The 26740-nt window shown below is 29.0% G+C and overlaps 1 protein-coding gene across 1 annotated transcript in view; it reads right to left on the minus strand.

Moving 5' to 3' along the window:
- The window catches only part of LOC112679836 (cathepsin L1), an 86222-nt gene extending 61248 nt beyond the window's left edge, over nt 1-24974 (minus strand). The window contains exons 1-3 of the mRNA XM_025549761.1: nt 24783-24974; nt 22589-22697; nt 8315-8464 (exon numbers count right to left, since the gene is read on the minus strand). Coding sequence (XP_025405546.1) covers nt 8315-8464; nt 22589-22697; nt 24783-24838 — 315 coding nt within the window. The 5' untranslated portion in view covers nt 24839-24974. The remainder of the gene's footprint in view (nt 1-8314; nt 8465-22588; nt 22698-24782) is intronic.
- Nucleotides 24975-26740: the final 1766 nt, after the last annotated feature.

Genomic DNA, 26740 nt, shown 5'->3' on the forward strand with positions numbered 1-26740 from the left:
TATGCATGTGCTTTTATTAAAATTTATAAATATTTTAATAAAATAATTCCTGTACTTTTATATTTTTTTTCGAAAATGATTATTTACTTAACTATGTCTTTAAAAAAGAAAAACTATTTGTTTTATTATAAACGAGATTACAAAAAATTTTTATATAATAACAGAATCGAATATAAGATAAATACCTACAGAAAGCAAGGAAATCGAAATATAATTTATTTTAGTAACCAAAATTTGAATAATTTTTGCAATGGTGTTTAAAATATTATATTTATATCATAGAAAATATCAGATAGAGGATATTTAAGAAATGGGGTTTTAGGATAAAGTACTGTTTACAGTTAAATTTTAAATAATTACTTGGACAAATATAAAACACTTATAATATTGATTAAAATAATTGAGTGTCTAGATCCAAAATAGGTGAAGACAATTGATAACCTAATTTTTTGCAATAATTTTTATTTTTAAAATATATTTTAAGGGATAGGAATAATTTTTGAATACGTCATTAACATTTTCATTTTAAAGTCATCTTAACTAAATTGAAATCTAAATACACTGTCAAGTTGTAATATTTTTGTTTAATAAAAAATTTTGTAATTGAAATGCGAATTCAAAGTTAAATATGTTGTGCAAACAGAAAATAGTTTTTGATTTTTCCGCACTATAGGTACAGTAGCGTAAAGTTACGTTTATGCTATCAAATTCATATAAATATTACCTACGCTTATGCATTGAATGTTGCAGATAAACGCTGTAAGAATAAATCCTATATAATTTGATATGTATTATTAATATTTTACATCGGAAAAAATACTGAAATTATCTAAAATAGAACCTTCTAATGAAATTTCTACATTGAAATGACTATCTAAAAAAATATTCTTTGTGCAACTTTTTATATAGATTTACTACACGATAGTTTGATAAAAGAAAAAAACAGCATTAAATTCTTTTATAGTCTAAAGCTATTTTATGTGTTTTGACAGCTCATAAAAAAAATAAAAAAAAAAAAATGTTTTAGTTGCAATTATTATTAATATGTATAATGCAAAATCTACTAGGTTTTATTTTTTACTCAACAATGAACGTAACTATTATTATTTCTAAAGTTTTAAATAATACTTCTGTTATGACTGCCTTAAAAATTATTTTTATTTATTTATTTTTTTTTTTTAACAAGAACTAAAAATTATAACCTCGTTTCATAAAATTTCATAAAATACATAAAATGTTATTCTATTTCATTTATGGAAATTACAATATCAAACCGTTATTCTTATACATATACATACATAATTCTTTTTAATTTTAACATTTCCAAATTTCGATATTCTTTATTGACATATTATATGAGCATATTCAATTAGTTATAAAATTTAAAGTGAATTCATCAAATCGACCTTAACACATATTTATTACTTTTTAGGATATACAATGCATAATATTTATCATATTTTTTTAATTATTAAAAATCTTACCTTCTTCCCTATGAAAATTAAACGTTATTCTTATTCGATAAAAATGTATAATTTTTAATTGCGATATTTTTTTAAATTAATGTCACTTAAAAATTTGAGTGTTCTAGACTATAGAAGCATAGTTTCTTGACAATGATTGAAAAAAAAAACCAAAGTTTCTAATCATAACTATTTTTTTCGTTCCGAAAATACGAGAACAATGAGGTTTGAACTATTTTTGCTACAGGTTTTTTTAAATAGTTGTTTACTATAATACTGCTGACATGTCTGAAAAAGGATTTTTAAACCAAAGAATAATTATAATTATATACCTACAGGCAGAAAAAATAATTTTTGAATTAGCTATTATGTATCGATTTATGGCGGATTTAATAATCATTATGTTGTAAATATTAATAATATCATTGTCATAAGAAGTATTGTGTAAAGCATAAATTATGTTTATGAGCAATAAATTCTAGGCGTTGATTAAGGAATGATTTTTTCCAATTTATAAACGGAAATCGATCGTCGTCATTATAATAATACGTACACATTTAATTAAAATGTATAAAAATGTTCTCCACTGCCAGACGAAATCAAAACTTATTCACCAGGAATCTGTTTTAGGATTCCGGGACATACCGCTCCTCCGGTCGATACCGTTTTGCTCGTTATCTCTCTCGTCGTCGCGAAAACGTTGAAACTACAATTTGCGTGGCACTGTATTCACAGTCGGTAGTCGGTATGGTAACATTTGTACGAAAAACAGTAGAATGTACAACAAACATGCCCAACGGAAATACGATTGTCATTGTGAAACGTTTAAAAATCATCACGTCTATTATAACAGCTAGGATTTAAAAGAAAAAAAAAATTACACAAACGATCTTAGTATCATATCTATCGATCCGGGTCCAATCGAAGAAGATTGATTTGTTCGTTATTCATTTTTTCGTTTCTTATTTAAGAATAGTTATAATAGCTACTTTTTTTTTCGAGAAAACTTTAGAAAAATCCATGAGATTTATTATTTTTATTATTAATATCAATTTTGTTATGGGTTTCCCCATATACCACATATAATATTATACTTAAATTTACATAAAAGAAAATTAGTATACGAGTACAATTATCAATATTTTAAAAAATTAGTTACGCTCTATGTAACATAAATTATTGTACCTTGTCAAAATTAAATATAAATGTACAAAAAGCTTTTAAGCTATACTTATAAATTATGTTACGGTTTTCCATACATCATTTATATAACATATTTCAAATATACCAGGGGCGGCCAAACAGTCGTTCGTAGACGATTTCAAAGTCGATCATGTTAGAATTCATTTTTAGGCCACGTGCACGAAAATTAATCGTGGTAGTTATGAACAAATTGTCGATAAGTTTTATCTGTATAGTTTTTATCTTTTATTCTGGTTTATAAAAAAATTTTCCAAGAAAGTCGATCTTCAAAGGTGAAGTATATTTTTAGTAGATCGTGGTCGAAATAAGTTTGGCCGCCTTTGATATAAACCATATAATATTATGCTTATATTCATGTAGTATGTAACATTTTTTTGTGTTCATCCATGTATGAATCATGTTTAAAAAGAATAGTTTAATCAGGGATACTTAATATTATGAATGTATTAATTCTATAAACAACAGATACAACTTCTTACCGCATCCATATATTGAACCATATAAAAGAGGGATAGAAATAACCACAATTCAGATGAGTTCTAGTCACGGAACTATAAGCAACTTCACGTCACTTATATTAGAATTTTTTAACACTTTGAATTACAGTGGTCGCCGCTTATAGTGATCACATTCGTTCGAGAGAACTGTGATCATTATAACCGGAAATCACTATAAGCTGCGACTCGAAAATACATTTTTTTTTTTTCACTAATAATTATTGAAAGCGTGCTCCTACTAGCCATAATACAGTATACAATTACATACTATACAAACAATACACTGAACGATGGACGAAAACAGACTGGGTATAAAGTGTAAAAATATCGGTGCTTGTGAGAACAAAAACGGTTTCAAACATGTACGAATGTACGATATGAAGTGTCGCTTATTACGTGGGTTACATTAGATAAGATTAGCTCGATTAAAGTTCACGATTAAGATAATTGGCATTCGTAATCATTTTCCCTATACACAAAAAGAGGTAATATAATTGTAAATTATACTTATATTTTATATTTCTGATGATTATTTCTGATCACAATAACCGAAAACCTGAACACTGTAAGCGACGAAAAATGCACTTATAACGGCTGTTTGTTCCGTTCCTGGCATTTTTGATCACTATAAGCGGCGACCACTGTATTAATAAAAGTATTATAAAAAATTGTCTCGTATTTAATTAAAAATACATATCATCGACTGTTCAAGTTGAAATAGAGCCGGTGGCACGTAACATTTTTATAAAATCGTGTTTTAATATTTTACAAATTCTCGTCAATTTCATGTGCCCAAAATTGTTTTAATTATTATTTAAGTTCTAATGAATTTCCAATGATTAATTATTATTATTATTATTATTTATATCCATAAAAAAATTTTCATTAGACTTTTAAGTAGATAGTGATATTCTTGCAATATATTGATTACTTTAGTAATTAATAATTACGAACAAAATATTTCTGGAATATTGTTCAATGGTAATTAATAAATCGAATACTTAAACGAATAAAAATATTTTCTTCGAATAAATACTTAAAAGTTTGTGGCCATTACGACAAATTTCATTATATATCGTTGTTTGAAAATTTAAAGATATCTAACCATACTACAAATCTTAATTCCTGTACAAACGTCAAACGGGGTTGTTATTTTTATTTGGAACTTTCAATCATGATTTATAAAACTTATTAACTTAATCGTAATTTTGTTAAAGTAATGTTTTTATTTTAGTTTTTTTTTTTTTTTATGTTCTTCTTTTTTTAGTTATTTGTAAACGCGAACTAAATGCAATTATGTGTGTGTGTATTTACGCTACGGATTTGCGATATAAATTGGATATTTGCAGATATAATAATTTATCCTGGTTGAAAACGTATACTGGTAAAGTGGTAATCATTCAAAGTGTTTGTTTAACGTAAAACACTCACATGCGATTATTACAACTTTTGAGACATAAAACGCACCAAAGTTTCCCTTAAAACGATATTCACTTATACATACGGTAAATAAGTTTCTCTGATGTGCTCATATTATTTCAATTAACGATTACTGAAGCTGTAGACGTTTTCGTTGAATTTCTAAACGAAAATTAAAATGTGCCTCGATGGCGTATTTTATATCAAACAACGTTAAGGATAACGAAATGTTTAAAAGATCCACATATTATTAAAATTACAACATATACGAAAATTTTCTTTATTGAACATTCTAAAGCGGTTGTATTTCATTATTTGTATTATAATTATTAATTTGTTTATGTTAAAATAAACATTCACCATCAAGTGTTTCAACATGTGTTTGTATATACAATTTTTATTTTCTGACCGATTTATTTTATGCCTCCAGGTGATAAATTATTTCTCCAGAAAATTTCCTTAGAATTATAAAATATTGTTTCTTATAGACCAAGGATGGGCAACTCAAAGTTACTAGAGAGCTAATTTTATAAAATTAAAATCTAGCGGGTTCAGAGCATAAAAAACAAAAAAATAAAGGTAATTCGAAATATATATTTTAATTATCATTTATATACTAGGAAATAATAAATTCAACACAAATGGCAGCACGCCACGAATGATACGAAGAAACTGATACAGTTTAATAGTATATTTATTACCTTAATTAAAAATTTTGACTTGAGGTATAACTTATCCTTTATAAAATCAATCGGATTGACCGAGGACGTCACAAGATCAGAGTAGGTAGTATAAAATATGTACTAAGAAAAAATCTAAACCACCCTCATGGCAAAGTAGGTTTGTATCAAATAGAAATAAAATATAAAAATATGACTCTGAAATTTTCTGTTTTTGAAATTAATTATTAAATAAAAATGTTAAGTTGACCAATTAATTGGTCATTAAATAATAATAATTCAAACACATTTGATTTTAAATCATGTTATACGATTTTCTCTTAAAATGTTTTTAAACTCGAATTAAGGATTTATAAAAAAGAATCTAAACATTTTGCTAAATTCTTAGGCAATTAGTAAACAATACATTTTTAATATTTTCATTTTCATTAGACATCTGTGAATGAGAAAACATCGAATTAAATTACTGATATTGTCATGGACAATAATAATAAGCTTATACTCTTTGTTATATTATTATATTTTACATTTCCATGTTAACAATTAACCGAGTAACCTTCAGCACTTCCAACCCAACTAATTATTAATTTATATTATAACCCATTTTCAAATAAAAAAATTAGCAAGTATCTAAAGACTCTAAACCAAATTCTATACCCTTTCATAATGCATACTTCAAGCCCTAATCCTACATTAAAAACACTCAAACGCATTCCAAAAATATACCACCGCATTCTCTGAATATTTTTAGCTATTATGGTATTTGTTTTTTCCTACATCGGGGTATTGTCAATGTTAAGTTAAAAGCTAATGAAATTCATAATTTATGATATGAAATTCAAAATATTCTTAATATTTTGATTTCATGGAACTTAATTTGACCCTCCCTTTGACTTAAATACCTAGTTACGCCTATTTTTTTAGCTTATAAACATCAAACACTATTTTCTGTTTAAGTTTAAGTTTCACAGAATAAAAATAAAATAACTTAAATAATAATAACTTAATAATAACTTAAATAAATTAACTTTAAATAATAAGTCGCGATTTTATTGATTTTATATTAACCTGATGATTTTCATTTTTAATCCGAAACCGGTAATATTTTACTAATATAATATCTCAGCATTTATTTATTTATATCTATACATACGATATTTCTTTATTTATTTATATAGAACGTAAAGTTTTTTTATACATTTTTTTGAGTACTTAAAAAAACCTCACCAATAATCTCATATAACATCATCTGATCAATGTTGGGACTTATCTAGATAGATTTTTTGTCATCTTTTATCTTACCTAGATAAATAACGCTAAGTTACTAATTACTTATCTAAGATAAAATTTTTACTTATCCAGATAATTGCCTGTATTCTTTCCAAGATTAGAGTTATTTTTATTCTTGTACGGAGACGAACCCAACAAATTAGAGGTCATAAAAATCGGTCCAGCCGTTCTTGAATTACAAATTCTCTAATTAACCCGACTTTCTTTTATATATATATATATATATATAGATTTTGTATTTATAATCATAATTCATGTATTATTAATAATTAATTATTATTTCTTGGTATGACATTTTATTTGTATTGTCGGGAAAATATTGTTGGTACTTTTAAACTTAATTTCTTATTTTTCCATTGAAGTTCCAAATATAGTAGGTATTTGATTTTAGTAAACACATATAACTTATACGCCGTATAGTCAATACTTCATTCTTGGAACCCGTAAAGTCTATTTATTGAATAATGAAAATTCTCAAATTAAGATTATACGGAAAACAATATTATTAGCTTAAAATAATGTATTCTGTATTCATCATGATACGTACAGAGCAATTTTCATTTTTTTTTTTTTTTTTGTAACATTTTAGTGTACATATTGTACATTATATATAAATACTGCTTAATGGGTACACAATATTACTACAATAAACATTAAATACCTAGGTACCTATTGATAGTAATAACTATAGTTGAATCTTCATAGATATTATTACAAATATGAAATATTGACCAAAAAATAAAAATGTTTGAAAATATCTTTTTTTTTATCTTATTCTTTTATCTAGATAAATTTTGCATTATCTATTCCCAGCACTGCATCTGATTAGATAAAAAAATAAAAGAGACACGATGTGATTACAAATATGTAAAATAAGATAACTAATGTAATATACGTATACTCGTATATGATTTCAGATAATAAAGAAAATCAGTTAAAAAGTTAAATAAGCACTAAAAATATAATAATATATCGTATTGTTCTTCTATTGATGTATTATTCTTGTTTAATTGTCTCATTATTTATACATTTGTATGTTTCATAATCAATTATAATAAAATATTTTAAGTTAATCAAAAAACTATACAGATCAAGAATTATAATAATTGAATTTACAATCTATGTCAAATGCGTATTTTCGTACAGAATAGTTACAACGAGATATTAATAAAACATTAAAAAAAACCATGATTACTTAAACAAAATCGCGATTTTAAATCTTACGGACTAGGGGACACGAGTTAAGCTTATTAGTCACCTATATGACGAATACATAATATATATTGCTCCGAAATTATTTTCATTTGTAATAAATATTATATGGCATCGATATTCAATCTAACAACTATTTTTCTAGTTGAACTAATTTCTAATAATAGAGTGTATTCTATTACTTCGTTTTATCATTTTTTTTGCACATTCAGTTCATAAAAGAAAAAAGGATTACCAGTTATGGTTTAATACGATTTATTTTTTTATCATAATTTCACATTAAATATTCACGACCTGTGCCACGCATGCTCATGAAAATGTACGTGCGTATTATTTCAAACCATTCGACGCGTTTGTTTTAGAAATAAAACGTTTCAAACACGTGCGAACTTGAAATTGAAAAGCCGTCGTCGACGCATCGTAGCATAAAACGGTCTACGTTCGGTGTGGTGTAGTATCAAACCTAACCACTAGGTGAAATCGTTGCAACGGTAGCACTCACTGTAAGAGCGCAAATCATAATATCAATAATTTTTTTTTTTTTGTTTACCATGTCGGCCAAATGATTCAAGTCCAAGGTGTAATTGTGCTTGCCTCCTCTCGCCTCCTCGTTGTGTCGGTTAATGTGATGGAAGTTATCCTCCCACGCGGACCGGTGGTGATGTTCGTTGGTCCACAAATACGTTTTATTGTGTTCCGCCTGCAACATGACAATCGCCATAATCATCATCGTCGTAGTAATCATTAACAGTAGTTGTGATTATTGTGTTTTGCAGTTACGCGGGATGGTTTTTTGTTATGCCTCATCCCTAGTGTACGAACACGACAATGAATAGAACAAAAAAATAAAATCTAAGCATTTTGTGCACGTTAATGTAATATAAATATAAAATTCAGTGCGCGCGCGTTTAGTTCAATACAACGAGCTGTATAATAGTCGAGAAAATATAATGAAAAACAGATAAAAGCCTTGAGTAGGAAAAACCGAACTGAAATGTTAGGTAAGGATTGCACTAACAAAAAATAATCCAGACTAATAAAACTTAAAAAATAAAAAATAAATAAACTTTCAATGAACACGTTAGATTAAGTTAGACATTAATTAAGAATTGAAAAATACATTAATCAATAATGTCGCCTGCGGTAGTTTAGATGACGATTCGAAGTTTTTTTTTAAATAATTTTCAAGTGAAACGTTGTTCGTAAACGAAATCATGGCCGAATAAAATGGGACCTCTAACTCACTCCTACTGTGCCTATGAATAGTCAACCTGAGTTTTAATTTTTTTCCTGATACAAAAATGGTAGGTATGTAATATTACCGATTACTGCAATCCGGTCGATTTAATATATATATATCGAAAAAGTGCACTTCGTGCACACGATAGATGTACCACCGTACGTTCATGAAGTTAGCTCAACCAAGTTGAGAGATAAGCTTGAAACCAACGCCAATATTTTGCAAATTAATTGCAAATTACTGCAATAGGTTTAACGATTTAATCGGATCCAACGCCTGCATCGCAATGGGAACAGTTTAATTGTTTTGGAAAATATTGATCCATTTTTAAAATAATTATTAACTTGCTGAGTTGATAAAAATGTTCCAAAAAGGCTCAAATAGTCCTCCGAGGATATTTTGACCTATGGGGACGGATTGATTCATAATGTATACAATTACATTTTCTTTAGATTGTTTGGTACTATTATACTAAAGAAATGACTTGAAAATATTTTGGAAAGAAAGTATATTTTATAATCCATATCATCTTTGAATATATTGTGCTTATGCCGTTGATTTATTTGAGTTTTAAAAAATGAACTTAAATGTCTGAGTAGTTGAATATAATTTGTTCAAGTATATAATATTAATGTACAAATGGTTATTTCTTGTCGAGAGCTAACTAAAACCGTACATAATGTACATCGTGTCGTCGTCGTTAGTAACACAAGATATTCAGTAGGAATTATAAGTCTTCCCTAACTGAAATTAATAATAAAATAATTTATACATCTACGATTTATAATAATATTATAATGTTCAGTTTTTTATTTTAATTTACGAATGGTGTATAATGTATATTGCGTACGTATAAAATATAAGCTATTTTAGGTATTTTTCCAACTGACTAAAAATACCATATTAAAAAATAACATGCACAAATTACAAATTTGTATGATTAACATGTTCTTTTCATAATTTATACATACATATTGCATATACAAATAAACTATTTAAAATAATCCGAGATTGTAGGTGTGGATTGGTCATTTTGGCTGACAAAAATTCATGAAAAAATCGCCAAAATCAGAGATTTCATTTGTAAATTGTAAAAACCAATTTACAATTATTTGTATAATAATCAAAAAATATTTATTACTAAATTGGGGGTTGATTTTCAAATTCTATAAATAAATTAACAATTATTTACAATTAATTTGCAAAATATTTGCATAAGTTTCGAGTTCATCTGTCAACTTGGTGGGATCAACTTCATGAACGTTACCACTGCCTGTCGTTGAGCAACCACAAAAAGTTTTAATCTCCCAGATCGGTTACCGAAAATGTTTCTGGTAAAATCTTTAAGAGGATGTCGAACAGGAATATTTTAGTATCAAAAACATGTTCACGTAAATTGAAAATTACTTGTTCCCGAGTGATTTTTAGAGCTAAGAAACTAAAAAATTATCAAATTTAAATAAAACAATATTTTGGAGGGCTTCTCATAGGGGTTTTAAAAATATTAAATTTAAAAAAATATCGTATAAGCCTCGGCTGATATTCGCACAAACATTTTTATTTGAATGTCGTTGATTAATTGAATGTGATAAATGTTCAAACCAATATTGTAATATGCATTTTTCAACTATATTTTTTACCGTCCATTGATATTCTATATTGAGACGACAAGAATGATCAACTTTTTACCCATTAATGTATTACATGATATGTACTGATAATGAAGACATTTTTAATCCTGTTTTCAATATCTAACGATCGGTTACATTATTGTTGCACTCGTTGATTGGTGTCATCGTTTGGTCAAAATACAATTGAAAATATTTTGTTGCCTTTTAGCACTTATCTTATACATCAAATCATACGCGGCAAACGAATCTTCATGACTGTTTTCGATTTCGATTTGTACAAGAACCGTACGAATGACACGAAGTTGCGCGCCTCCGATCGTGATATTGGGCTGATCAGGACAGACAGAGGACCAAATGATACACCGGGTTAGACAAACTTCAGTACTCGGCCGGAACGGCGTCTCAGTGAAAACTATTCGAAAAGGATTTTCACGATTTCCCTGCGAATCGCTGCAATTATATAATCATGCATAGTACCAATGATGTCACGACGGAATTCAAAGAACGTAAAATGGACAGCTCGTGAAAAATTATCCAGACACTTATGAATTATTATTCATCTGATACGGATATTTTTCATAAAATTAATGTTGACGATGACACCGGCCGATAATGAATGGGTTGACACAAAATTGTTACTGATGTATTAATTCATTGATTGTTTGACTTTAGAAAGGTTATAAAAAAATAATAAATAAACGAATAAAAAATAAAATCGTTTCGTTAAGCTCATTTCAAATATATAAAATTAAAACGTTTCAAAACTATCTCGTACCAACGTTTCGTCAGCTATATTTTGCTTACATTGTACTAGTTTCGTTTCGGGCCAGGTAAAATGTTTTAATGAATAGTATTATCGGTCCTTAGGGCAGATAGCAAAGGAAGAGGTACATTATGAAATGCTTACTAAATATAATGTTTTTTTTTTTTATTTTTTTTCTCTGACGTGTTAAACCTAAAAAATAAAAAGAGTTCTGTCATCATTATTTAATTATATGAAAAGGGATCCATAGAATGATTTCACTTCCTTCGATTTATTATGTCTAATTAATAGTTGTATTTTATGTTATAGTATTTTCTTATGGCGTTTTTGATCACTAATGCAAATTGCAAATAAATGTTTGTACTGTTTTAGTGTAAGAATAAAAAAATAAAATAAAAAACCTAGTAAAACGGTTTACAGTGATATTTTTCTGAAAGTTATCATCACGTGAACTACAAATGTAGTCATGAAGAGACGTTCATAACATAGTAGTCCGTATAGCCAGTTAGCAGTATTTTAAAGCCATGTGCTCATAAAACTTACGTATCTGATGAAACGTGAACGTGGATCAAATGTAACATACGTTTCAAACTAAAATATTGATTTTTGAAAAATATACCGCGAATCATATAAAACACATATAGGTTAACGTTTTGATAATTGTTCATTGCATCTACGTTTTTACTTAGTAACATACATTGAAAATATATTCGTGTTAAATCTTTGCAAATTAGACGACAATATTTGGTTAAATGTTATACCTATATACGGTTTCATATTTAACAACGTTTGTTTTAAATTTACGCAGACAACTTTCGTGCTGTAGGCATTATGACCCAGAAGTATCTTTTATACAAATCGTATGCGATTATATATTTTAACATATGATTTTTAACATTCGATCCGATGTCCCAATTAATCGTCTATCGATATAAGTGACGAATAAATCAACGTCAGATGCTTCCTCAATGATAGGTCCTCTTCCCGTATTTTTTATTCTATAAGAAAAATAATTACAGACAGTTTATGTGCTAAACAAGTTTTAAATAAAAAATAATAATAATTAACGATTTACGAGGCCAAAATATTTACCATATAATATACTTAATTATTAATGCTAAACAAGACATGTAATGTTTTGCAGACGTTTAAGGTGATTAAAGTAACAAAAACATAGCGTGACCTCTATACTGCAGGTAGCTGTTTTTAATATTTTCAATGTTAAACGTCATTACGAGACTTCTCATAAACAATTTTCCGAAAACTGTTTGCACTTTGATATGTTAAAAATATTTGCTTTGAATTTTGATGGCACCCGAAAATGTTCAAAATCCTCATTATTGCCCTCCACAAATACATTAATTGGTGACTCCTGTCTAATTATAACATTGTTTTAAGTTCGATGCTATAAGTCGTCGTGCAAAAAACAAATCGGAACTGAATAGCACTGCTTAAACACGTTATACTTGAATCATAAATTATATTAAAAGAAAAAAACAATAATATAAGCCAGATTATGTTTTATTTATTTTTTCTATTTATTAAATCAACAATGATCAGTCTTAACAATGATTTTAGCGTATCATAATACAAGTTCAAAGTGTATGTTTTTAACAAGGGATGCAACGGAACAAAACAATTGAGAACAATAAAGAAAGATAAAATGTATACAAAATAACCGAGCGTTATAGAGATTCGGATTCAGATGATGATGATGACAACTGTAGAGACGACAAGGCATCTTGCGGAAGGCGTAGTTACAATCTGAAGTTTTTTTTTCCAATTTTATAATGGAGGACTTCTACAATTGAGTTTAGTCTCGAGTGGAACGTTTTTAATAAAACCGGGTTCGTTTGATACTACAAAAAATATTGACTTTGTAACAATGTCACGATGTAGCAAACGATTTAAAATAATACTGTTTGAATGTGCTTCATAACGACCCGTGAGATTAATGCTTACGATCAGGGAACGATAACAGTGTTTTGCGAGAGAAAAGGATTACAGAATAACAGAACCGCTTTTGACCACAGTTGCAGTGATTATTACAAAAACGGAGTGAAACGTAATGATTTCGCGTGCGATTTGTTCGCTTTTATTTTTCCAAACACGAGTGTAAAAGACGTGACATTTGTGCTTTAGCTGCGATTGTCGATCGTTTGCTTACTGCTGGGGTCACACCATCGGCATGCACACGTGTCTTTATGATATATATTATTCATTCATACATACATTTATCAGAAAAAACCCAAAGAACGATAAAATAAATGAAAAATAAATACATATATTATATAATATAATTATACGTTTCTAAATATAATTCGTATAACTGAGGCAGGGCGTCCCAAAACGTTGAATTTTTTATTACATACTTTACACCAGTGTTTTACAATGTTTTTACTATGGCGAAACATCATTAAAAATGTTCATACTTTGGGACACACCATTTAAAAATAAAGTAAAGGTCAAACAAAAATCGTATTCAATACAACAGGGGTGGTCAAAATGAATATTTTCGCGAGCATAAATTTAATTATATTAAAATTCAAAATATTTATATTTTATTATTTTTGAAATTTGATCTAAGTAATAAAGATAATTTATTGCTGATAAACATATTAAATTGCATGTTGAATTCGGTATATTTTGTTTTGATTAAATTACAAAAATACGAAATATCAAACGAATTCTAATAAATGGTGTCGCAGTTAAAATAGTATGTGTTGAAAAATGCTACTATAAACATCCTACATTTTATTAAAATATTTGTAACATTTTACAATTGTAGATACTATTACAATGTCAAATCCTAAAAGATCGGTATAACGTAAGTATAAAGAATAAAAAAGGAAATTCAAATTACAATGAGAATAATTAAGTGTAAAAATCGTTCAAAGTTAACTTATGATCTTCGCACGGAATTACTCAGAATTACTCAGAGTCGCATTAATGCAACCAAATCTTAGGGAGATCGCAGAAACAACATATACTCGTATGTATGCATGAAAATAAATTTAGCTCGTAACGTTTATATTGTTTTATTAATTGTTATTTTTTATTTATTTTTTGTTTATTTATATGTATTCATAGCAAAAAAACATTTTCTTTATAAACATATACCGAAAAAATCAAAATTCAGAATAGTAATAAGTACATTTTGGTTTTTGTTAATAAGCCATGAGTCGCGAGTTGACTGTTGTTTTAATGAGAAATTATTAAATCGGAACTCTTGAATTTATAATTCTGAAACGACGTAACTGAACATACTTGATTTTGTCAAATATCAATTTATATTTTATGTCGTTGAATATACCTTGCGGCACACCGTTGGACTTTTCCCACGACGCGGTTGTGTGCCGTGACGCAGCGATTATACGGTCTTTACTCAAGAATCGCGATCACATAGTATAAATATAGATGACTACCCCCACTCACAACAACGGTCGATTAAAATTTAACGAGCGAATGCTTTAAACGGTGTTTAAACAATAATACTGTTGCCATATAGTATAGTGTGATGTGTACGAGTAAACAGATCGGTTGACATATACGACGATCGCAACGCGTACGTTTACAATCAGTGGCGTATTTATATGCAAGCACAATAGGCAAGTGCATACAGTGGCAAATTTAAATAATGCATTGTATTATTAATAATTAACAAAAATGGTTTAAATCTTCAGAAAATTTTATTTTTGTATTGTAATAAATTATTTTTTGCATACCTACCTAATTAATATATATTTCGTAATAGGTTATTAAATTATAATTCATTTAATGCGGTATATTATTTTAGTTATTTAGAGTGGCAATTTTTCATAGGCCTATACGCACGAAACATTAAATTATGTTCCTGTTTACAACCATGGGCATCAGAGGTGTGTCCAAAATCAACATTTAGGACAGACCAATGTTATAATAATTTTAATAATAATAATAATAGATATACATTTATTTTTTTTATAAACTTTTCATAACATTTTTAAATTAAATAAATAAAAAATTATCATATAAATGTATAATAATATAATTGGTATTGACTAATATTGATTGGTTAATATTTAATTAATTAGCTTACACTTTTTTTTTTTATAAATTTATTCTCAAAAAATGTAATTTAATTAAAATTAACTTAACTTTAATCTAATAGGTACCTCCAATATAAATAATGAACAAAAAATATTTACATTATTATGCACATTTATGAAAGGTAAATAAGTACTTAGTTTTTAAAAAAAGTAAATTCTTTATGTATTTATTAAATGAATACTCAGAAAATGATTCTGCACACGCAGACTGCCACGCTAAAACTACTAGGCTTGCTATTATAGCCGAGTAGGATCTATTGACCCTACAGTATATTTTACTGTCAGGCCTTGTAGTGTCTTCAGACCCTACAATTAAAATATATTTCTAGGCCGCGTAGGGTTCTGAGATCCACCGCAATACATAGTTTTATATGGAAAAATACTTTAATGTGGCCTCCTTGGGAGTTCTATGAAATGGTTTTGAGATATAATGTCTCTTTATGAAATAAAATCTATTTTTATTTTAACGACCGTGTTTTCCAAATATATTAAATCATATTCTTATTGATGTTCAGTATTTTTAATATAAATTGAATAAATACAATTTAAAATGTTATCTGTGGACTGTTATTAGTCATTGACGACTATTGCAATAGCACTGTTATACGAACCATTATACAATAAAATACATAAGTGGTAAGTGTAATTTTGTTGTATGTTATTTATTATTTGCAATAAAAGTATCTATTATGGATGGATTAATTGAAGATTGGCTTAATGATAGTGATGCTTTATAAAAATAAAATAAAATATTGTATATGGTACATACCAAGTATAAATAAAAAAAGTTATTATTATTATGTATTCAATAAAGTTACTAAGTATAAAAAATAGGTACATAATATGTTTTCGTCTCGTAGGGTTTAATCACCCTACGTATTCCACATAGGCCATGTAGGGTATATAAGCCCCACATACTTTTTACGGTCTAATACTACTCAACAAAGCAGTATAATGAAATATTGTCCCATGACATTTTTTTGTAAAATTGATATTTTTTATTTAAATCATAAATCAAAATACAAGAATTCCTGAAAAATGATAATGGCAATTTCATCAAAGTTCGTGTTGGGTCTATTCACCCTACATGGCAGTCAACCTGTTAACATTTTTTCGGTTTATATTATTTAAACCCAAATGACGTTCCAGACGCATTTTCTGAAATAATTTTAATAGCTTCATGTAACATAAGTATAGATTTTTCAAACTATATAAATTAAAAAATGATATTGATTTTGATGCTAATTATGAACTAGTGAAATAGACAGTAGTCCAAGAATGACTACCTGAGCTGAAAATGTTCAAATACACTTCAATTGTAATTTATATAATTTATATATCTCTCACCTCACATTCACCAAGTTATTCATCAAGTATTAATGGAAATTTAAATCGATACTGATTTAAAAATGTACTTATTAAAAAACATGATGAAAATACCCACAGAAGTTGCAACTTTATTATATCTATCCGTAAAGCGTGAAAAACATATAATATTAAAATTCGAGGACCATCCGTGGACCAATCTTTTCGTAGTACATGATTTTGTTTCTATGCTACGTCGTGAAGGACTACATTATTTGCAAATCTGTGAACTATATATATATATTATATATATATAAACGATTACATTTCAAATAATATAATGTAAACATATCCACGTTTTTCAGTGAAATCGTACAGATCAATAATGAGCACAGAAAATTGAACAACTATTAACGTTACAATCATCCTTCTCAACTCTATGAACACAAAATATTTGAAAATCGTAATAAATTGAATAATGTCAGTTCGAAAATGACAGTTTTCCGAAAGTATTTGTCATTAATCAACGATTAAGAAGATCGCTGATCATCGAAAACTTACATAACTATAGTTAATGACTAAAGTGTCATTAAATGAATGTTTGATCAATTCAAATTGTAATTACTAAACATTGAAACCGTTTTATGGCAATACTTTATGCGTGTTGTGTAGGTTGGTTATAATTTCAGAAAGACGTGTATGTTTATAGATAAATAATATTATAATCGTTTGAAATAAGTGCCTACTTTAAGTGCTAACAGAATTTTAAGATAAACGTGGTCGGGTGGCAAAAGCTCAGTGTTATTCTCCATTATTTCGAGACAACGCAATCGCATAACAATGCAATTCAAACAATTTTGCATTCCATCGAACATTTCGGAATCGAGTATCGATATTTTACGTATGTTTAAGTATACGTATACGTATTTACATACCTTATTACAATAGATGCGTGTACACGTAAACGATATGCGCATGACGTGCAATCACAACTGAACTACGATTAAGCAATGAATAGGAATAAAAGCGCAATAATATTAATAATAATAAATCAAATAAATTGCCAACCGACATCGCACGTCAAATAAATTGAAATATATAACGAATATTATGATTAATTGTTGTCGGATACAGGTGGAAGCATACTTGTGTGCGATTGATGGATCTTTTTGTTTATCTATGCACCATCAAAATTTTATATTTTTGGGCATATACCGGATTATTTCTATTATTTTGTGATAGGATTCCTTATTAAATATATACCAGGATATGTTATTGCATAATTCATTTTATTTCAAAAATTAAACCGGCCAAAATTCCGCAATATGCATCAACATTTTTTCAAACATATCTTCTTCTTTGTAGTGCTACCACATAAACTTAGAAATCATATATCAGCATGTTATCTGCAGGTATTTGTACGGAAGAATGGCGGCTAGATAACCGAAAAGATCTATTTTGATTAATTATTACACACACAATGTATTTACGTCTGATAACTAAATTCCGAACCGTACATTATTGTAGTCTTATAATAAAAGTAAAGACAATTTTTTTCTCGTATGATTATGATATGACTATGATAATAACCTGATTTTGGAAATCGTTAATTTTTCGATTTCAAGTGAAACAAATGGCGTGTTGGAGATCCGTTGGAACTGGAGACCGTTTATTTCATCCGTACCTAAGCCGAGATCAACTAAGTGTACGAATATATTCACTTTTCGCCATAGTAAATATTGCTGTGGACGACTAATATTTTAAAAATAGATATCATAAACGAATAAGATTAGAATATGCTCTTGTCGTGTTGTTAAATTTCGAACTAAAATCAATGTAAAATATCTCTTATTCGGATACGAATTGTGTATTTTAATACAAGTATCCAAAATAAAATAAATCGAATAATATTTAATAATTATTGTTAGCCGATAACTATCGACGTGATTCGATCGACTACAGCCAAAGCCTGATTGAGGCATTTTGAAGCCCTCAAAAAAAAAATGAATAATATTTACCGATTGTGCTTAGTCACAGAAATAAAAATTCATAATATACTAATGGGTTTCCTCAAGCTTTATAGTAATTATTTAGACGAAGAGTTGTGGCAATTCAGCTGGGAATATCGTAGTCTTTCTTAATAATATTTTCGCTTGGTACACTTGCTGAGCGTTGACGATTAACAATCTATTAGTCACGTTGAATACTTAGAAATATAATTGTTACATTTAATTAGTTATTATCCCGTTTGCTACCCTTATTATAAAAATTTTTAATTAATGTATATTTATTATCCTGTGTAAAATCAATACATTTAAATTCGCATAAATTTCAACGTGGCACTTTACTTTAGTAGCTAATTAATATTTTCTTCGTGTTTATTATCAGAAAAATATACTACAGCATTGACATTAGCCGCGAATATATTAAATAACAGATTGCTAGTATTGTAACCAGTTATTAATACAAATAGGTATTATTTCAAGAACACAAAGTTATCTTCTAAGTATAATCGTTTTGTTTTGACGCACATTGCTAGAACACTTAATTTTTATAGTTATTGTTTGATTTTTTTTGACGGATAAATATAGATTTTAATACAAAAGAGCAATTTACGTTAAATAAATTATAATAGAATAGAAAAAAAAATAAACTTTAAACTTAGTAAAAAATTACGCAATAGATCTCACCATTCATTGTGATTATTCGAACAAAAAATAACAAATATTTAATAATATTATTTTGAACAAAATAATGAATGAGAGAAATAAAAATATTTAGCAAGTGTGACTTTCATTGTGTTTAATAATGAGCGAATAATTAGAGAAATGAAACCTTGACACAAGCCGTTATAGTATTGTTATATATGTATTTATTATAAGTATATAAATGCAACATCATCATTACGAAAAAGATTTTAAGCTCCGTCAGTTTATTTATATTTTTTATTAAATCAGAAATTAACAAATAACGTGCATAAAATAATATGATGGACGAACGACATATTATTTATGTTTGAAATCGGTGAGTTCCACTTAAAATAATAAATTGAATATTAAAAATAAAAATAAAAAAAACTGGTAAATATTATATTCTGCAAAACACAGTAAATATCTATAATATCTGACCAACTTTCCAATATTACAATCTAATATAACATTTTCCGATTTTAAAATGATTTGTTAATCGTAAATTCGATAAATTGGCGTTTGATTTATCAACGACTTACTATGGAAATCGAAGACAACTTTTACAGAGTCTTATCTGTGTTTGATTAATTTTAACAAGTTTTCATTATGCACAACTTTCAATTAACTAAAAACATAAAAATTACTTAATACCATTAACATCATCTTTAAAAAATAAAAGTATTTTTAAAAACAAAAAATTTTTGAAACCTTTAATCGCATGGAATCATATTATTACTGGTAAATATTATTATATTCGTTTGGTATTACAATATATACGGTGTCTGGTCGTAATGTTTTTCGAACAAATATGATAGTTTTTATTTTTGACCCACTTAAAGTGGCTGCACGACATCCAAAAAACTGACAGTGTATAAAGTATTTACACGCGTGTGATATATAAAATATACGCATACATAAATATATATATATATTTATACATAGAAATAAATTTCGTAGCCTAGGGTATTAAGATGTGTCTGGTGCAATCGATTCAAATTAAAAATTCATCGTCGGGTAAATCAAAAATTTGTAACTGAATATGAAGGAATTAAATGAAGGAATACACCGAGAAAATTTGGTCGTTTAACACACATCATCTTAATACTCTAGGTAAACTACACGTTTTATTTACTTAATTATTTCTACATATAAGCTATTTATTTTTATATTTATTTACGATTATTAACCGTTTACTAATTTTTGTTCTATCTTATTAAAACAAACGAAAAACATTTTTATTTATTTATTCCTCCTCTCCCACCCCTACCATTGCGTTTGTACAATGTCCTTTCGCAGAGCGGTTATTATGTGTATTGATAGATGACACAAACGAAGTCGGGTCGATTTAAACACGATTTCCGTGTCACATTTTTTTAGAAAAGAAAACCCACGCGACTGTTTGTGACGACACACATAGGAATATTTTTATGATATAACCGATCAAGATTATTTATTGCTACCGTTTATAGTCATCTCATTTTTCATTTATTTTTCTTTTGTAGCTCTTTGAGATTTAAATTTATTGAAAAAACTAATATGTCAAATGATACCTTCTACACAATATTTTCTATCAGAAAAATATGTGAATCTTTCATCAAGAATCTATTTTTTTACATGAATATTTTTACTTAGAAATATAAAAAAAATCTAAGTAAAATAATAATAATTTTTTTTGGTATGCTCGGAATTAAAATGGCGGATGTTTACGGAAGATTTTACGATAGAATGTAATTGTCACTAGTCTTAGCTTGATGTCCATAAATAAAATATAATCTGACAATACTCTCGAGCTCATGAACGAGAACACTGTTGTCTACCTGGTTGTCTAATAATTTTCCGGTTAAAATTAGCACCTATATTTATTATTTACTAAATCAATTAAGTTTGAGTAAAAGCCTAATGCAATCAGTAAATCAATAAATGTTCGTCATGCGAATTTTACTTGTGTTTTGAAAAAAAAAAACGTTCGCGTTCCAACTCTACCGCGCAACAGTGAAATTTTAAAACCTACAAATGAAAGTGCCGAAATCCAATTGCACGCGACATATCAGGTGGTTAACAGTGGGCTACGACCGACGAGTGACATAACCGTGTTGATAACTGTTCGACGGACAGATCGGGTGCAATGTATTCGAAACAGTGGCGCTGATGACGTTCTCCGATCGACTGAGCCGCTCTGATTAAAGAATGACTCATAACGATTAAACGACAGTTACCTTTGTTCCTGATCCACGTTCGGTGAGTTTAGTTTGAAATATAAATAAATAGACACTTTTAGAAGTATAAATATTAATTATCAAAATTAAGACAGAACGTACTGGTAGCCTGATAAGTCAATATCGTAAGAATAACTCTACCGGTCTATGCTTCAGTATGGTTAAATCATATCTGCTTAATAGGGTGACTACGGTCTACATAGAAAGGGGTAGCCCCTAAACGAACGTGTTATTGAAAACAAGGAAATTACGTATATTCAAAATTCGTCTCGTTCCAAGTATTCAAGATCACGTTATTGTTCGAAAACAAAGTAATAAAATGTAGATACGCTTAATACCAAGAAATGAATATAAAATAAAATACATTTTTTAATACAATTTTTTATATTACATTTTTATTATATGTAACTAGAACTAAAATAAGTGCAACTGATTATAAAATGTTTTATTTTATTAAAATCGATGGGTACTAGGCTCTATTTAATTTTGAATATAATTTAAAAATTAACTATTTAAGCATTTTTCACAATCACGTATTTTATCATTATATTTTAAATCATATTTTTATGATCGAGTTTTTCATATGTAGGTATTTTTATAATAGCTGTATGTTTTTGTTTTACACCGTTCAAATTTTAAGTAATAAAGGAAAAACTATAATTGTACGCTTCAATAACATTTTTTTAGACTAGAAAAATATTTACATTAAAAAACGGCAATTTTTTTAGTACTCAAAGCGGCGCAATGATTAAATCCGGCACTGCCGATCGTGATTCGCGATCTACCGTGTGCGAATGCTCGTACGTGCGACGCGCGTAAAACTAAAACGGTGGTGACTTTTGCCGTGGCACCTCCCCATTCCGGCCACCGCCCACAACCTGTCCAACTCACCTTGAAATCGTTCCAGTGCGGATCCAAGTGCGGGGAATGCCTTGGCTTCACGGCGGTAACGACTCCACAATATCCACCGAGCACCGGCCCTAGGAGCAGCAGCACGCGCCTAGAACAGGATGATGAGACGGATAAGAAAGGCGACGGATTAGACGTCTGAACAAAGGACGGGTTTTATCATTCACCAAAGGAAGGGCTAATGGAGGTTCAAGGATTCGGTTAATTGTTTTTTAAATTTATGTACAATTTTAAATTACAGAACATGTTTTTGAATCCTTCATAAGTAAGTCATTGTTTTCACAATAGTGACAAATTTTAAATAATTACATTATTAGTATCGATTTTAATCTGAAACCAATTTAAAAATATAGGTCTACGCGAATAATTAACAAAAAAAATGAGCTATTTATTTATAAAAAAAAATCTATAAAATACGTACCATATTCAACGTCGATTGACGATATTTAATATATCTATACTACTATATCAATTTATCATAATACTTGGCTTTGTAAAATATTTAGCTTAGTCCTAAGAGGAAGATAATTCCACATTAACCACCCCCTTAAACCCACCCCTAATTTGAATCAGGAGCAGAAGTTTCTGTTTCTCTGCCCCCGGAACAACCAAAAGAGCACATCGACGATAGAAATACGCGAAACGAACGGCCAAGGACGTAGGCAAAGGCGTGGCGAGGTGTGCCTGGGAAGGCGCAAAAATTAAAAATTTGCATATCAAGTTAATAATTACAATGGTCATTGTTGTATATTTTATTTTCTGAAATTCCAACGCCCTTTGGATCTAATGATTGTAATATTTTTAAATTAAAATTACATAAGGGTGCGTTCTGAAGTTTCGTCCCGGTTGCTACGACACATATGGGTAGGCGGGTAAAAAAACGAAATATACAAATTATTGTTGTTGCACTAATTGATTTAGTGTGTGTGCCACGGTGTCCACACACATACACACACAGTTGCATGTTGAGTTTGGTTATGTATCATCGCATCATATTATACGTAATCTCATCATCGGTTTATTTAATAATAATAAAAATTTTAGTTATTTATGTTCATCGAACATCAAACTTTCTTTTCGATAATTTAAAAATCATACTCGTTCAATATCATCGCAATACGTATCGGTACGTTTCTACGGTCTAGTCCAACGGTTCTTAACCTTTTGTAAATCACTGATAAAAGATTTTTAGAAATTTACATTAGTAGATATAACAAAACATATATATTTATAATTATTTTTATTACACAACATTTTTAAGTTAATTTAAATTTAATTATTTTAGTTTTTATTTTTTTTTTTTAATATTCTTAAAATGTTATTTTTATCAATTTGATGCGGTGGTTATTGTTATACTTGAGATATAAGTTTTTGAACATCTTTTAAGGATAAGGTATATACATATAATATAATATGTAAAAAAATATATGAAAAAAATAAATAATAACAATATAACAATATTGTAATAATATACTTGTGTCACTTTTTAACGTACGTTATGTGTTAAGATTGCCGCGGACCTCTAGAGTTCCATGGACCACAGGTTAAGAACCGCTAGTCTAGTCACTCGTATCGATGGACTATAACTGCGTGACCGAGTTTACCGTTGTAAGTGGTGTATTTCTATTAACGAATAATTGATCAAGTAATCCAGAGAGACTTGAAAGCAGTTGATAATGATCGAAATTTCACGGGGATCGTTCATCAATGTGATAATAATCGAGTTTGGACTTTGTGAAAACAACCCGGAGTAATCGGGATTCAATCGGTGCTCATCTAGGCAATTGTTTTTTTTTTTTTCGAAGGACCCGCTATTTAACGTATTAACACGACGGTGAGTGCTCACTTCGGCTCCGTGTCCCGAATGACTTTGCCGTCCTTTGAGTTACTGAGTGTATAACTGAGATTGATATACCACACGTCTTTAAACATTTTCAAAAACAATATAAAAACCATAATCGAAGTTAAACTGCGCAAGAACTATTACTGCAAATGACTTCCTAAAATTATCACTACATTTCGGATTACGTCCCTCCTCCCGAAAAAAAAATCCTGGATCCACCACTGTTCTACGTTTCCAGGGTGTGCTCTTTCGGGTAACCGTGACACAGCAGTTGTAACGATCGTATTGATGATAATACATCGATATGGTAATATTGTACGTGGAAATACGAACGCGCAAGTTGTGATGAAGCCGGTCGTCTTCCGTGGCGGGTAGTTGTGCGAGCACATATCCGGACCGTTTTTATCTCGGTCCGCGTCCGTACGGAATGGCTCGAGCGACCTATCCAGCGATGGTCTGCTGCACGTTGGCTGCCTCGGTCACCGGAAATCCGCACAAGTCGTGAACGCGGTCGTCGAAAATCGGCGCGACATATTACGATACGATCGTCAAACGGACAATAACGCGGTAGCGAATCGCCGACCGATCGTCCATACGCGCGTCCGGCAAGAGAGGGGCAAAACCGATGGCGGATGGAATATTTGATTTTTTATTTTTATTAATTTTTTGGACACGAACGCGTTTATATATAGGTCATGCGTTGTGTGCACTACTCGCGGATATTCGCATTGTTGTCGTGGTTTTCAGCACCATTTAAGATGGGGAGATGCGAAAAAACACAATGATACCCGTCGACATCCGTTTTACATTTTGAGAACTTTTTTTTTTTTTGAATAAAAATTTATAATTTAATTATTAAAAACTATAATTTTAGTAATCTATTATTCGAACAGTAAAGGCTCTATCAAACAGAACGCGTTATTAACGTCGCGTTGTATTCGATTCCAAGTCATATTGGATATCAAATATATGTTGGCGTGATTAACGCGGCGCTAGAACGTGATGTACAAAATCACGCGCGGCAGTGCGTTATTTTAAGCGTTCAGATAATGGCGAAACAAGGAATACATCACATCATTACTGAATGTTTACTAAACTTATAAATGGTGATGTCGATTCCCCTGTCCTCCTAAGTAAACTTAATTTCAGAGTTCCATGTTCCATGGTCCTTCCCTTTCCAAATTCCTTTTAGCCGCTGTAACTATCTCAAAAATCGTCCTATTGTCCGTATGACGAAACTAGCCAATGAGGACCCACTATTTTTGAATGCTTGGCACTAATTATTGTCTGTTCGCTCTAAATTTTATTATTATACTTGTATTTTTATGCAATATTTTTCTAGTTATTATGTTATTATGTCTGTTCGCTCTTTATCTAATATTTTATATTTCTAGTTTTGTAATTTATGTAACTTTTTCCTAGTATTATGCTAATATTCTATGTAATTGGGCACGTCCCGTTTTTCAATAAATAAATAAATAAATTACGAAAATAAATTAATGTTAATAAAATTCGCTTCCACTTTTGTTGACCATCGGTTTATGCGCATAAAATTAAAAGTTTTTCTTCGTCCGAACTAGAGAACATATTTTCAATATAAACCACACCTCGCAAATGTACGAACAATAAATACTAATAAGACTAATCGACTACTAAGAACTAGTCTCTATAATGCGACGCTTTTTGGATTCTATGTGCCCGCGGGTAACGTTACGCGATAGCGTTAAAAACGCGATGGTACTAACACGACGTTAATAACGCGTTCTGTTTAACAAGACCTTGATAGTATACATTGCAAAAACAGTTTATTAACATGATACATTTTAGCAAATTCAATACACCCACATTTGATGAAATATTAGAATGATTATTATACACTGAAGCTAAGTACCACAATTTTGAAATAATCATAACGATAATAACACAATACCGGCATTGAAATCGGACAAAAACGTTCCACCGTGCAATTTGAGTTACAAAACATTGCAGCTTTGTCGCATTGGGATGACTCGAAATATTACAAAGCAAAAACACAACAAAATTGCGTAGCTGCTCCACAGAAATAATGTACATAATGATATTTTGTTATAACCCGGATAGCAAGAAAACATTTTTGTTATCGTGTATGGGTTATTATTAATTTTAATTATGATATTAATAACACGGACGCCAATGATTCGCATTCATATTCTAATTTAAAGCGTGAAGGGAAAACCGAGACGACTCAACATTTTAAAAAAAAAACTACAATTCATTTTGTAATTTTGATTGTAAGGGTGAAATAAAAACAA

Source organism: Sipha flava, unplaced genomic scaffold (genome assembly GCF_003268045.1).
Source record: "Sipha flava isolate LNK unplaced genomic scaffold, YSA_version1 169_pilon_pilon, whole genome shotgun sequence".
Classification (NCBI taxonomy): Eukaryota; Metazoa; Arthropoda; class Insecta; order Hemiptera; family Aphididae; genus Sipha; species Sipha flava.